The sequence below is a fragment of the Rhododendron vialii genome, chromosome 13a (genome assembly GCF_030253575.1).
Source record: "Rhododendron vialii isolate Sample 1 chromosome 13a, ASM3025357v1".
Classification (NCBI taxonomy): Eukaryota; Viridiplantae; Streptophyta; class Magnoliopsida; order Ericales; family Ericaceae; genus Rhododendron; species Rhododendron vialii.
In genome coordinates, this window is record NC_080569.1 from 3,332,085 (window position 1) to 3,347,951 (window position 15,867).

A 15,867-nucleotide genomic window follows, 5' to 3' on the forward strand; every position below is an offset into this window, starting at 1 on the left:
AAGTGGATGGCTCGTCCAGCAAACTTGACCCAACCCATTTTTCAAGGGCTTGGATTTAATTTTCCCATGTCAATTAGTAGGCTCGGTCCAACACTTTTGTGGGTCTAAGGCGAAATATGAATATGAAAGTCTTCTGTCGCTTGGTCAAAAAAGAAAAAGAAAAGTCTTATGTTGAAAAGATTACTTTATTTAGATTTCGTAATCAAGTTTGTTTAACATAATTTTTTTTCTTCAATATATGACTATTTCAGTCCACTTACTTAATGTATGACTCTTTATTTAGATTTCGTAATCTGCTTGTGTTTGGATAAAGTACGTGAACGTGCATATTTACATGAACGCGCATATTCTCACATCAACTCGAATACCTAATTTAAATTGCATCCAAATGAGACATGATAGTTGAAAGTGATCATCATGGGCAGCTATGTTGAAGGGTGGGTGCCTTGGCACCCCTCAGCTTTTGAATTACAATGTATGCATATCCTTAAACTTGCAGTACCTCATTTTGTAGGTGTCCCGTTAGTCACAAAGCTTACTCGGAATATGTCATAAATAACGAAATAAAAAAGAAGGAAAATATATTTAGTTTTCTTTCAAAATGTTTGTTTCGCAATCATGAGGAGAATATAAGATAAGAAAATTACATAGAGATTTTATTTTTTTTTAAATGAGAGATGCCATTGGGTTTATTTCAAGACTGTAAATTCCATCACCTTAGGTGGAAAACTTGGATTTTCTACCACCATCAATTGTGGGCCCCACCGTGCGTATAGTATAGTATTCTGAACCGTTCACTTGTAAAGCTTGCAAAGTAGTACATCTTTACAAAAAAATCAGTTTTATTGGACATGGATAGATATATAAAAAATTGAAGTTTGGTTTTAAAAATCGACGAGTAGATAAGTTTAAAGTTAAACTATTCATAGCCGTCTATTTTAGATTTAATTTTTAATATACCTATAGATATCCGATAAATATAATTTTTTATGTGAATGTACTACTATGCGGGCCCTACAAGATGAATAATTTAGATTACTAAAAAAAAATACACTGTGGGCCCGCAATATGTGGTGAAAACCATGGCCTAAGACTCCGTTCAGTTGTCAAAAATGTTGTGCAAGAAAGTTATTCTTATGAAAAGTGAAGTAAAGGACAAAGAAATCTATTTTCTTGTGAGTGTTCATTTGACAAAAGAATTTTGCAAGAAAACTAAAGTTTAATTATTCATTTGCCAGAAAAAAGACACTTACAAGAAACATCTTTATTTTTATTCTCATGGCTATTTCTAAATAAAAGTAACTTTGAGAGTTAAATAATGAGCTACCATACTTCAAAAATTAACACATGCGGAACATGTATTTTATCTAATGCAAAGCCTTGACATGAAATGGAAAAATCGGCTTGCAATTTCCCATTCAATTTTATATCCTTTGAATTGTCATGCAAATCCCCCTTTCAAATTGACATAATCAGCCGTAAAAAAAAAGCTTAAAAGTAAAGAGATGATAACTAAATAAACAAATGTTAAACAATCGTGCTTGATTAGTTGCCAATAAATAAACCAACAAATAATTAGTTAGTAGAAACAAAAAATGAAAACTAGTGACAAGATAAATAAATACTTTCAAAAATTATACTACCAATTTGGTGAGCAAATCAAATTAGCGCCATTCTCTTTTTTCCATATCCGTCAATTATTTTGGTGTCACACTAGATAAATTTTTTTTCGTGACGCAAAATCCTATGCTTTTGGTAGGATTATTTTTGCATGAAAGTAAATTTTGCAATAAAACTTTAAAACATGGATCCAACTATTTTCCTATTAATTAAATAGTACAAAAGTTATGAAAAAATTGTGGTCTTCCCATCCTTTCCTATCCTTTACTGGTAACTGAACGGGGCCTAAGGTGGAAATTTTTTTTCTCTTATTTCAAAGCTCGTGCTTGATTGGCTAGGGAGAGGTGTATATAAATTCTTAAATTAATGGGTAATGTCTCCATTCTTCTTCTCTATCTCCATCTATAATAAAAAAGACAGTACTAGAAGCAACACCTCTCTCATAGTCAACCCCATTAAAGACGCATTTCTAGCTCCACGCTGACCATTACGTACATTATCTTTGTGTGAATGCAATCTAAATCAACAAAGTTGATTCTTCGAGAGGTTCTACACTGCATAATTAGCAGATTTTTCATGAACTGATTCATGTTGTAAATATTGCGAATTGGGAGATTTGTTTTTATACTTATATATACTCATAGACATGTATTATACATGCTAGAATGCTGGATTCGGCAATGTTGTAGAGCGCTTTACGTAGTGTACCATATAGGGCAGATCGGTCTGAATCTGCCCTACAGGATACACTACAGAAGAGCTGGGTTTGAATCTCCACCCCTTAACTCTTTCTCAAGTTTTTGCAACATTCCGTGAAAATATTCGTGTGCAGAAATAGGCGGACCCATATTAAGACTTCCGCTTCGGGACTCAAATATCTTGGAACTAAAATTGAAGGAGCGCCCCGCAGCATCCCCGATTTCGAATGCCAGCACGTCTGGGCTAGTCGGGGAAATGATGTCGGTAATGTGAAGAATCAGGCACGTCCAAGACTTATAAAATAAAGTAAAGTTGTCAAACAAGTCATAAATGATGGCATAACATTCGCAAGAAAGAGAAAGATGGATAAAGTTGGTAACTTTTTTGATCCTGCACATGAGTATAATCATAGGGGTGCGTGTACTGGCCGTTCAAAATGTTCCTTTCCTCCAAATATTTTCACGGTTTAATGTTGGATAAAGCAACCTGTAATTTAGACCCTTCTCCCTAGGTATAGAAATTCGCAATCGAATTCTCGTAATTTTTAGTATTGGAACTCATGATAAATAAAAATCAAATAACATTTTTGCATTAAATGCGTTTAAAATAATTTTTTCGCTCGTAAATTTTGTGTGCAAAAGATGTAGTATTGACCAAAAAGGCTTCTTCAGGAGATTACATGTTTCATTCCTACAAAGGCCAAACATTTCAAATCTTGGAGCCACTGAAAGTTATGCCCGATCGTTACCTTGAGGGCCCAAGCATCAATCGAGATGCGCGCAAATTGATCTGAATATATGTTTCGTTATTAAATTAAAAAATGCAAAGATTTGGTGAATGTTAGAAGCTGAGAGAAGGGGTTTGGTCAGAGAGCTCTGTCAAAGTGGTTCCATGTTTTGAAAACAAGAAAAAAAAAACAGAAGGGCTTTACTTCTTGAAATTCTTGCTTTTGTTTTCCCATAACTGGTAGGAAAAATAATGATCAGTATTATGAGAAATACATTAAATTGGTCAATTGACCCATTGAGAAAGTACTACTTCAGAAATAATAGAAAGAAATCAGCAATACATAACAATTAATTAATTTTAAATCTCCGTATTCTAGAGATAATTGACCACTTAACTTTGTAATTGTCAGTATTAAAGATTGGCAAACCAAATTAGGTTGTCCTTGCTATACCTTTTTTTTAAAGGAAAAAAAATCATACTCCTTTTTAGCACCAAAAAAAGCCCACTTGCTTGAATTCCCCATTTTACATAAATGCATCCACCTAAAATATCCCAAGCATTTTATTCTTTAGCCCCACTCCATTTATAAAAATTAGACGAATATTCACAAAAATTAGACAAATATAAAGAAAGCTATTAAGTGTTTGTCATCGGTGGGGCTAATATTTAGCCCCATATTCCAAATCTTAAAGCAACTAGAGAATTTATTTGGTCGTTAACTTAGGAGTTAGGTGCGAGCAAACTAGCCCGACTATCTGAGTATAAAAAAACATGAGAAATTACAAAACACATTTTCACCTTTACGTATATACTTTTTTTGAGCAAACAAGTCTCTGAAAATTCAGTTGGTGGGTATCAACGGTCAGTGAAATTCGCAGGCAAAAGGGACCTCTTTGTAATTCTTCCCCTTTTTCTCATATCATTCACATTCCATTGCTTTTTCCAAAAACCCATGATTAGATTAGGATGATCTTTTGATCTCCTTCGCTCAATCCCTCTCCTCCGATTCCTCTGCCAATCTGCGCACCAGGTACGTCTATGCATACGTTCACATTGTCTTGAATTGTGATTCATTTCCCAAGTCGAGCTTTTTCATTTTGAACTTTATCCAAAAACTGCAATGTGCATAACCATTTATTCTCTTCTCAATTTCGGATTCTACTTTTGCATTTTCAATCCAGCCATTCATCGTTTATATTGGCATTTTGGATTGGGTACGGTTAGGGTTTGTTTTTCTGATATCAATTCCTGTTTTTTTTTTTTTTTAATCAGATTTGATCCTGCGGTGAAAAAAGCGAAGCTTTTGGTGTTTGGCTTATGTTTTTATCATCTCCTATAAATGGGTTGCCTATATTTTTCGAATGGATTTACACTTATGTAATTCTGCATTCCAGGATAATGTTACCGTGGTTTAATCCATGATTTTTGGGTCATTTGTCCTTTTGAATGAAGACTCTTTTTTTTTTCAATCACTCGGGTGTCTGGGCTAGCTTACGCGTACCTCAACTAATCCTAGGGGCTAATCCTTTTGAATGAATCATTGCTTGATTTAGACTCTAACAAAGCTAAGTATGATTGTTTTTAGCTATTTTTGCAGCACAAGCTGGTGTGGGAATTTCAAAGCATGATTTGGGTGAAAGGTAGAATGCGACGTTCTGAGGAATTAAAGCTAACAGTATAGAGTTTTGTGTTCGTTGTGATATTCGGAATCATTACATTAGGAATGGCTGTGAATCCTATGGCAACTGTTAATCTGGAGAGGAAACCGAGGGGTTTTATGGATAATTTGTCCTCTATGGCTTTTGAATGGCTATTGATATTCCTGCTATTCCTTGATGCGGCATTGTCCTATTTGCTTACGAAACTTGCACGATATTGCGAATTGCAAACACCTTGTCTATTGTGCTCAAGGCTTGATCATGTTTTTGGAAACGAAAAACCTGGATTCTACCGGAGTCTACTGTGCAGTAACCACAGAATGGAAATCTCTTCTTTGGTATCTTGTCATGTTCACGGTAAGCTAACTGATGCCCGTCGGATGTGTGAAGAATGTCTCATGTCCTTTGCCATAAGGACCAAAACAACCCCAGAATCATACAGGTTGTTGGTGGGAAAATTGGGGGTTAATCTCGACCATTGTGGTTTTCAGAGCTCGTTTCTGCCTAAGAATATTATACCGGGTTCTTTAAGCACATGGACCTGTTCTTGTTGTAGTAAGACATGCAGGGCTAGAACAAGCACTCAAAGATTGCTACAGCTACCAGTTGGGTTTGGGACTCTTAAAACAAGTGCTAAACCTCCTTTGCCCCGATTGCCAGGCCGTGGCCGCTTAACCCGTCGTGATAGCGTTAAGAAGATAAAGGATAAGATTCCAGGCTCCACACTGCCTCGTCGCCTTGGAAATACTGGCGGTAATGCTTTGTCTCACGTTGGATACACTGAGCTGAAGATTAACTCCGATAGTGAGTCTGAGTACCCATTTTCTGATGATGATGATAGAAGTTCTGTAATTCGGGAAAATACATCTCCCATGGATAGTTCAGGCAGTTTACCAAAAGCACATACGGAGGATTTGGCTTCAGTGGACCAGACTCATCAAAGTTCTGATCCTGGGCCTTCACTTTTAGATCAATGTATTCCGCTTGAGGTAAACGATCCACGTGATGTGGATTGTTTGGGGTCTGATAATTACATAGGACATGGTTTGGGAGAACTTAACTGGGAGCAAGCTAATCCAAAGCAGTATTCTTCTGCTCTACCTGATTTTATTTCACTAGACGATGTTTCCCCTTCATCTAATGTCATAAATGGCGGTGGTATATCAGAAGATAAATCTGATGGTCCTCTACCTCACAATGCCACCCTCTCTATGCTATCTGAGCTTGTTGTACCAAATGACGTCCCTTCATCTTCCAATGTCATGACAATTCCAAACGGAGTATCACCAGATATGTGTAAGTCAAATTTCCCCTGGATTGTGTGCGCGTGTGTGTGAAACGTATCATTGTGTAAGTTAATGTCCATTGTTACTTGACTCTTATCTCTTTTCTATATCATTTTTAGCAGTAGATGCTCATGGAACCAAAGACATTGGACATAAATCGGTTATCAAGCATGGGGAAGTCTCTGCATTTGCGAGTTCAACGACTGCAGAATGTATAAAAAATGATCATGCTTTGGACGATAATGCTCTATCAATGTCAAGTAATCGGAGTCCAAGTGACAAGTGCAAGTTATCGGATACTGGTAAAGGAAGAGAAGTTTACGGTATGATTGACGAACTTTATGAGAGGAGCAGTTCAGCAAAAGTTCATGATCAAATTTTATCTGTAAGTGAGATTGGTCGGTCACCAGGCAATGCAAGTCCCAGATGGAATGGTCACCATGATGAATTACAAAGAATTGATGCTTCTTGCGCTGATGGGATTCGGGTGGTTCAAAAGACACCTTTTTTGGGCAAAATTGATTCTGGCTATGAATCTTTTGATGGAATCAGTGTCGGTGAAGTTGAGGGTGAGAGCAGTTTTGATAGGCTAAAGCGACAGGTCGAATACGATAGGTCATGCTTGAGTTCCCTATATAAGGAATTGGAAGAGGAAAGAAATGCTTCCGAAGTTGCTGCACATCAGGCAATGGCCATGATTACGCGGTTGCAAGAGGAGAAGGCATCGCTGCATATGGAGGCCTTGCAGTACTTAAGAATGATGGAAGAGCAAGCGGAGTATGATATGGAGGCACTTGAAAAGGCCAATGACCTCTTAGCTGAGAAGGAGAAAGAGGTGCAAGATTTGGAAGCAGAGTTGGAATTTTATAGAGCCAACTACCCGGATGAAACGAAGGTGGAAAGTTTACCCTTGGAAACCAGCAACTCAAAGTTAGACAAAGATAAGAATATTAAATCCTTGTTGTTAGACTTTGAGGGAGAGAAGCTCTACATATCACAGTGTTTGAAAGAGTTAGAAAGAAAGCTGTATCCGATAAAGTCACTTTCTAGCAGGGCAACTCAAAAGGATCATCAAAAGGAAGAAAATGGTTTTTTGACCCCAAATGATTTATCTGCGTCAAGAGTTCCTACTGCAGAAGGTTCTGACATCTCAATTGAGGAAAATAGTGATGTTATCAAAGAGAACAATCATTTTGATTTCAATCGAAGTGGAGGAATTGATTTGATTGCAGTGGAAAATGAAATTTCAGAGCTTGATGGCAGGTTACAAGCACTTGAGGCTGACCGCAATTTACTCGAGCATGCCCTAAGTTCCCTCAGAAATGGGAATGATGGTTTGCAGTTCATAAAAGAAATAGCTCATCAACTGCAAGAACTACGGACGATTCGGATTGAGAAAAGATGTCCGTCTGTTTCTTGAGTGGTCATGTCTACATCCCCAGGTATACTTTTGTCCATATATATCTTTAGAAACCATAAGTTTCAATATCTTGCACGCTGTTGCTTTCTAATTTTCCCTCTTCGTATTTCATTGGGTTTTCCGCATAAGATCAAGATGATATGGACCTAATACTCAAGAGTTCCTCAAATTAGTAGTCCGTTAATGTTTTTTCAATTGGTTCATTCACAAGAGACAAATGTACTAGATCTTCCCCTTTTGTTGTGACTTTCATCATGCTCAAGATCATTTTATAACTGAAAAGATGTTTTTGCTATTCTGAGATATGGGTACTCTCTGGGCCTCAGAATCATTGACTTGTGGAGGGATTTTTCGAGAGAAACAAAATGGTGTGAAATTGAAAGAAACAAATTTACATGCCTCACTATGTGATCTTTTGTCTTTTCTCCTTCCTTTTCCTTTCCTGGCACAAATCTCTCCATAGGCAACAAACCAATGATCCGTATGCAGCCTTAACGTTCCAAAGCATCTGAGATCTCTGATACACCATTTTATGGTGGTTTGAGTGCCCTTTCTATCACTTCCTAATTGGCTTGCTTGAGTTGCTTCATGTATTCATTTTTCTTTGCAACACATAATTTGCACCGTTCTTGCTTCTTTGCATGGTATCAGTTTAATTTTCCACATTGAAACTTTTCAGTTACGTGAGAAAGAGGATGAGCTGACTCAGATAAAGGCCTGCTCCACATCGAATGAATATTGGGTTTTAAACGGCAAATCACATCCTGACTGGCTGCCTACATATTGTCATTGAAGGGAGACTTCGTGTACAGCATCAGCATTAATCCTGAGCGGAAAAAAAGCAAAAGGAAGAAAGAATGGTCGGCTCAGTAACTGTTCATGTGAAGTTTGATGATGCGTCCACCTCCTATTTTTCATGTCGGAGTTGTGTTTTCATGTTTTCAATTGTAGAGTTTGCAGGATTTACATCTTTGTTTTCCGAGAGAACTTCTTTAATTGCGTGCCCAAATGCTGAGATTTGGAATGTAGAGTTTTTTTGTGCAACTGTTTTATTATTCTCGCGTCGGCTACAAATAGCCGACTCAATCTTATTGTAAATGCGGATTAGATTATATCGCTATTGTTCTATCATTTGTGTTGTACATTGTTTCGGAAATGACGTTGTCCCTTATGACATTAATAGTTTCTGAGGATCAGTATCCTTTTTTCATGTAATGAAGCTCCATTTTGATATTGAGAATATTACACCAAGAAATTGAAGTGAACAGTTTCTGAGTTTCTTTCTTACACCTTGATCAGTTACATGACCTACAACGGGTAGTTGTAATGGTCAAGAATATTGTTGGGAATACGGAACCAAAATTTGGCTTTGTAATTGTATAAGCCTGTCTTGGGCTTGAGATTGAGAATATTACACATAGAAATTGAAGTGACCAGTTTTCTGAGTTTCTTTCCTACACCTTGATCAGTTACATGACCTACAACTGGTAGTTGTAGTGGTCAAGAATATTGTTGGGAATACGGAACCAAAATTTGGCTTTGTAATTGTATAAGCCTGTCTTGGGCTTGAGATTGAGAATATTACACCTAGAAATTGAAGACCTCCACAATTGGTCAAACTTCGCGGGTTTGCCCTGAACGCTTTCGAATTCCGTTTTTTCGCAAGAATTGTACCTTTAAAGAGCTTGTTGAGTGTACTTTCTATCCCAAGTAATTTGGATCAAGAATTATTTGTACATCAATTGTTATGACTAACTTACCCTTCATATGTCGAAAAATAAATCATTTCAGTAAAATGCTTGACAGGCTTTGTTTGGTTGGAAGTTTAGTTTAGTTTAGTTTTGGTAGTGGGTGGAAAGAGAAATAGGATAATGATTAAAAATAGGAGTAATGATTGGAGAGAGATAGAGAGAAATGAGAAAGTAATAATTGGAGAAATAGGGTAATGATTGGAGAAATAAGTAGGGTAATGATTGAAAAACAAAACAAAATTAACAACCGAACAAAGCCAATTCTCTCCCATTTTAAATCGAATAAAGACCTATTATATATGGATAGATAGTATTTTCAAAGCACTAAATGATGGTGTAATCCAACCTTAAAACTAATAAATTTTAATTTATAAAAAATGAGTAGTAAGCACTAAGCAGACCACTGAAAAAATCATTGGAGCACTACCACTCCTCCACCACCACTACCACCACACTTTCACTCTGCTACCGAATGGAATGGGAGTACCGAATAAAATTTAGAATGAGTGAAAGGGCGCGAATACATGTTTTAGTCTTAGTACTGGTTCCAGCGATTCTTGAATTGGTCTACTTTCGACCAACTTTTCATAAACCAAAATCTATTATGTTTATGTTTCGATCCCCCCATTCCCTTAGTACTTTGAATACCCACTTTCTTTGATATACAATATAGGTTTTGATCCGGTTTAAAGTTGGTGTGATTTAAAGATTTTTCCATAATAATTTATTTTTTGACCCGTTAAGGGTAAAATCATCGTATCTTTTGATGTATAAATAATTTTGGAGACAAACTAAATTGGTTAGAAAGTAGGCTAGACAAGTTTTACAACGGTTCAAACACACATGCTGGAGTTCCGGAGTGTCTATAGCAAAATCACAAAGTTTGGTCAATTTTTGAAATTTCAAGGGTGCTCCTGGGGTGCAATGCATTAAAACTCCACAATTGGTCAAACTTCACGGGTTTGTTCCGGACGCTCCCAGACTCCGTTTTTTGCAAGATTTGTATAGTTAAAAAGCTTGTTGAGTATACTTTCTATCCCAAGTAGGAATTATTTGTACATCAAATGAGATTCATAATGGACGTACCTTACTTCTAGCGGTTCGCTGATTCTTGCCTACTATCTATTTTATTGAAAATAATATGTTTTAGACTAAGGTTCCGTTTGTTTAGGCGTAAAATGTTTTCCGATAAAATATTTTACCTATTTTTCGGTGTTTGGTTGTGTAAAAAATGAGGAAAATATTTTATACGTAAAATATTTTTCATTAATTGGATAAAAATGACTTACCTTTAAATCTTCCGTAAGTTATTTTTCGAAATGAACCTGCTGCCCTATACTGCAATTTTCACTGCTCAGTCTCCTTGATTGTCGGTCCTGACCCACATTCAATTCCAATATGAGGAACTTAAATAGCCATCCTTTTTATCCTACTTATTTATGTGCTCATCCTAATGTGTTTAAATACTTATCTTTCCATCCTCAAATTCAATTAAATCATAAACTACCCTTACTTTCTCCTAATTTTTCAAATCTTTCTCCCTCTCTCTCTTTTTTTTTTTTAATTTTTTTTAATTATCTCAATTCTCTCTCTTCTTTCAAACATTTCTCTCACCTAATCTCTTTAATTTTTTCTCTCATATTTTCATTCCCTTAAAATCTAAAAAGAAAACATGATTCTTACAAAAATGAATATGTAAGCCGAACAATATGGCAAAACATTATCAATTCACAAAACATGGCAAAAACCTGATCGAGGTAGATAAACAAAACAAGATCAATTAAAAAACATGACGAAATCGGAAAACATGACAAGTTTCGAGAAGTGTAGGTTTCGATCGAGGTAGATGAACAAAACATGATCAAATAAAAAACATGACAAGTTCTAGAAGTGTAGGATTCAATCAAGGTAGATGAACAAAACATCGACAATTTACAAACATGACAAAAATCGAAAAACATAATACCTAAAACTGATATTCCGACAACGGAATTCGGTAACAGCGGCGATTAAGAGGACGGAAGCGATGTGACTCAACCTTAGAACCTCGACCATTCATGACTGTTTTGATGTCGATCAAACTCAAACAAACACGGTAAATTTGGAACCACCGAGAGTAGATTGGAGTGGTTGCTCTTCCCTTTCGGTCTCAAGCCGATGTCCTCTCTTTTGAAAGCCATTACTCTTTTGCCATCTTCGAAATCGATTATTCAAATTAATATCACTCTTCGAAAGGCATCTTTGTGTTCAATCGGCTCTTCGGAAGCCATCTTGCCTCGACGACGTCGACTGATGTTTGAAGACCAAAGATCGACGGACTATCTGGTGAAATCTTACATTTGTTGGGTTTGTGATAGGTGGGTTCGATTTGGAGACTGAAGGTTCTTTTGTGATTGGAGGACTTTGGTTCTCATGTAGAGAATAGGCAGCCCCAACAAATTAGGTGGGGTTGAACAAGGATTAGTTCTGGGTTTAAAGGCGCTAGGGAGATAATGGTGGTGGGGGAATGTGACTGGTGGATTGAAGGTGGATCGGTGGATTCGAAGGAGGGAGATAAAGATGATTAGAGTTAAATGGAAACCCTTGATTGTGGAGGACTTGTAACCGTCCCTGAAAAAAAGGGAAAAATCAAAATATTCTATACACGCTATCTATATTAATATATAAAATAACTAGGGGTATAATGGGCAACGATAAATTTAGAAGATGGCAATATAAGTATTTAAAACATATAGGATGGACACCTAAATAAGTCTAGTAAAGAGGATGCTTATTTAATTTCTTCTTCCAATATTCTTGAATCTCTCCACCGATTAAGCCCCCCATCTCTCTTTCTACACTATTTTGTCAATTTTTGAAAATATTTTTAAGTGCCAACCAAAAATCAAAAAATACTGTAAATGTTTAAAGTTTGTTCTAAAAAAAAAAAACATTTTACATCGAAATAAACGAGCCTAAAAGTAAAGTAAAGTCTACCCAATCAAGCGGATGGGAGCCAACTCCAACTTTTTAAAATACCGGAGCACCGCATTACCATAGCCACTCACAGTAGAGAAGTCCCACCCTACACTTCAGAGAAACCATTGTGCTTTCATCGCAGTTCATTTCAATCCCGCCATTTCTCATTTCTGAAAACACGCTTTCCAAGATGAGTTCGAAGTCGTCGTGTTTGCTCAAGCTTGATCGACATTTTGAATTATAGTTAGTAATTCAATAGTATGTCGTGAGGTCTGATTGAAAGTCTAATCATAGTTGTACTTTCTATCATAGTTCTTAAAAATTTACGATACATAATACGTACTTTATAATTTGTATGGTCTCATTCGGAGAATGATACGTATCCCACCCTATATCTTTTGTGTGTAGAAATCCTATAATACGACCGCGTATGCTACGATTTATACGCGTAGCTTAATTCATTACGTATCCTACGATTCCTTATTAGAAAAAAGTCCGACAAACGGAACTCCAAATGCATCAATGTAAGCTGTTTGATCTAATTATGACATCTTTCAAACCATTTGATAGAAATTCAATCACAATATAGGGCTTGTATAGAATATATAACAATACTTCAATTGTGTTTTACGTAACTTTTCTTTCCCTAACAAAAGGAACATAAAGCCTTATAGGCCATCCACAGTTGTATAATCAAAAGCTAATTATTTTTAAAGTTAACAATGTTTGTGCAAAAAATGACTCGCAATGGTATAATCAAACTTAGCAACATTCTTAATTAGAAATAATCAAATTTTGGGTTTTGGATAACCAAAACTAGCAATATTTTTCAACAATCAAAATTTGTGGACCCCACCCCATATAAGTGAACTAATTCCCAAATTTGTATACATGCATGTTTCAATTGTTATTTTCTTCTTCTCTTCTCAATTGGTATTTTCTTCTTCTCTTCTTCGCCTATTCTATGTCTTCTTCACTTAACCCACAAACTACTTTCTTTTCATCCAAAAGTGAAACTTATATCTCTCGATCATCTACAATTCAATCCATTATCACCATATTAAGGCATTTCACTCTTTTTTTTCCATTTCTATTCCCCCCCCCCCCCCCCCCCCCCCCCCCAATCCATAATAGGAGGGAAAGAAGTTATTGATTTTTTCCCCAAAATTAAAGGAGGGAATCGATATATTTTTGCAAAAAAAAAAAAAAACGTAAATAGAAGGAAGTGGATGACGAGAGAGAGAGAGAGAGAGAGAGAGAGAGAGAGAGAGAGAGAGAGAAATTGTTGTGAATCCCTTATTTTGGTTATGGACTAAAAGCGACTATTGTGAACTTCAATATTGTTAAACTTAACAACCTGTTAAATGAATAATCAAACACTGATATATCAACTTTTGGTTATCCATTTTTTATTATACCACTGTGGATGACCTTAATGTAATAGGCCCCAGTCGAGGGAGTTGAAATTTGTATCTGAGCGGGCTACCCGCCCAGATTTTGAAAAATTGAAGGGAGTCACCACCCGGGTTTATGATTCGCCACCCGAGAAACCTCTTTGATCGAAAATGCATTGTTATTTGAAATTGAAAGCCAGAGATTGTTTTTAGGTTCGAAAGCCATGTTACAAGAGGGGAAAAGTTTTACGGCACCCCTCTCGTCCGACACGTTGTCGGTCTCTACTCAATGTTTGTGGGATTTATCGAAAATAATTTATTTCATTAAACAATTAGCAAATATCCACATATATATCAAGTAAAGAGGTGCATGCATGTGCTAGTGTACAAGATTTATTGAAATGATAATGAAAAATGGACAATAACAAAAAAAATGAAAAACTGCTACTAGAATCACTCTTAAGCGCTCGGAACTGCACTCCTAAGTGCTCAGGAGTTCTGCTGAGCCATCTTGCAAACTTTGTTAGCACATATGTAGCATGATATTCTTAAACAGAAACACAAAAGCTATTTAGACATGAATATACTCTGCAGAGGGTTTAAGTGGCTAGGAACAGGTTCTAGCCCTCCAAACCATGCCTCCTTGCTACTGGAAAATGAAAATAACTGGGCTCTGGAAGAACCAATTTACACCCAGTGTCTATTAAGAACAAAAAATGCAGCATTGAATGACAAAACAAGATTTTGCAGTAGCACTCCTAAGAGCTCAGGAATGGTCCTGAGTGCCTGGGAGTGTATCTAGTGCTCATAAAAAGTTTTGCTTCTTTGTGTTCTCTTTGCTTTTGCTGTTAAACTAAAAATAAATGAGCTCATAACCAGTATGAAGAATTGGTATGGCCCCTTTATTTCCCTCAAAAATTTGAAAACAGTGAATTATGAAGGTGTTTATACATTTTCAAGCTTAGACTTTGCTCTTTGGATTGAATTGAAAGCTTGGAAATAGATGGAAAACAGTAGAAAACAGAGCCTTAGATGTATCTAAAACTGAAAATGTGTTTGTAATTTTCTTGGATTTTTCTTAGAAAAATGATTGAGAAAATGATGGACTTTTTAGAAAATGTTTGAGAAATGAATGATTTGCAAACAATGGGGGAGTTAGAGACAGAATTTTCGTGGTCTTTTTGTATGTAGAATGAAGGGGAATTTATAGGGGAGGAGGAAATAGTTTTGAATTTTGACAAATAAATAAAAAATAAGGTGAAAAATATTTTGGGGGGGAAAATGAGATGCCCTGCCTGACCTGCATACTAAAGCAGACTTGTCTGTATGACAGGTTTGAACTGCAGATTGAAAGTCTGAAAAAAAACGTGGTCAAAGGTCAAGCTCATCATTCATTGGCCTATCAGAGCTCCCGAGCGCTCTAGAGTGGTACTCCTAAGCGCTCAAGAGTGGTCCTAAGCACTCAGGAGTGGCTGCCCAACTTCAGCGGGCCGCCACGGCCACTCCCGAACTCGGTTTTGGGTGTTTTTCGAAGCGTTGGAAAGTTAGTTAAATCATCTTTTTAACCCAATTGGTTTCATTCAAATATATTTTATATGCTAAAATGAGTGCCCATTTTACCCTCAGGGTGACGGGAAAAAAAAGATGGTTTTGGTTTGAAAAAGGCCAAGAAACATCGTTTAAGATTTAGGCGAGTCCTATTTTGATTCCGTTTCATCATCGGGGAGCCTCGATGGCACAAATTAAGGATAATTAATATGTCTAAATTGGGGTGTCTACAGTATTCTAAAAACTTTTTTTTTAAAATATAAGTGTAGTTTGTTGGTGCTATTAAGTGTATAAGTATCTACTTTTTAATTTGTATATTAATTATGATTAACGTTGTTGAAGCATAAACTAAATTTAGTATTTTGGCACAAAAAAGTTAAGTCCAAACAAGTCCAATTGACAAAGCTATTATTATTGAAGAAGATATAAATATCTAATTTTTAGAAACTCTAAAATATCCTTGTGAAATATTTTATGTAAATTTTTTTGAAATTCTAAAATAGCTCTAGAAGCTCTAGAATATCCTTGTGAAATACTATCTAAAGTTTTTTTTTGTGAGAAATAGTCACATGTGTAATTTTAGAATTACCTCAAAATTTATCTTATATGAAAATATTTGAATAGTATAAATAAAGATGGGTTCTAGCCATTTTATAAGCCAAATTATTTTTTGGAGTAGTATAAATATCATGAATTTACAAATACTTGATTCATTGGGATGAAATTCTCTGAATTATCGTATAAACCGTTTTAACCAAGGTCATATAAATTTTCATCCCAATGATTTTGCTTCTGTTATCAATT

General features: G+C 36.0%; 1 protein-coding gene across 5 annotated transcripts; it reads left to right on the forward strand.

The window, feature by feature from the left end:
- Positions 1–3,876: 3,876 nt before the first annotated feature.
- LOC131313575 (myosin-binding protein 1-like) lies at positions 3,877–8,645 on the forward strand. 5 transcript variants are annotated; one of them, XM_058341956.1, is made up of 4 exons: positions 3,877–4,078; positions 4,634–6,002; positions 6,112–7,439; positions 8,096–8,645. In XM_058341956.1, exons 2-3 carry the CDS (start codon positions 4,772–4,774, stop codon positions 7,410–7,412), a joined length of 2,532 nt encoding a protein of 843 aa, XP_058197939.1. In that variant the 5' UTR covers positions 3,877–4,078; positions 4,634–4,771; the 3' UTR covers positions 7,413–7,439; positions 8,096–8,645. The 5 variants fall into 5 exon arrangements, with proteins under 5 accessions (XP_058197939.1, XP_058197937.1, XP_058197941.1 ...); XM_058341954.1 differs by having other exon boundaries at positions 6,112–7,434; positions 8,092–8,645; XM_058341958.1 differs by having other exon boundaries at positions 6,115–7,434; positions 8,092–8,645.
- The last annotated feature ends 7,222 nt before the right edge of the window (positions 8,646–15,867 follow it).

Excerpts from the sequence above, each read along its gene's own strand:
- LOC131313575 (XM_058341956.1), top strand. The coding sequence starts at position 4,772 with ATGGCTGTGAATCCTATGGCAACTGTTAATCTGGAGAGGAAACCGAGG. Across the intron at positions 6,003-6,111 it reads CGGAGTATCACCAGATATGT|CAGTAGATGCTCATGGAACC; the intron begins GTAAGTCAAATT and ends TATCATTTTTAG.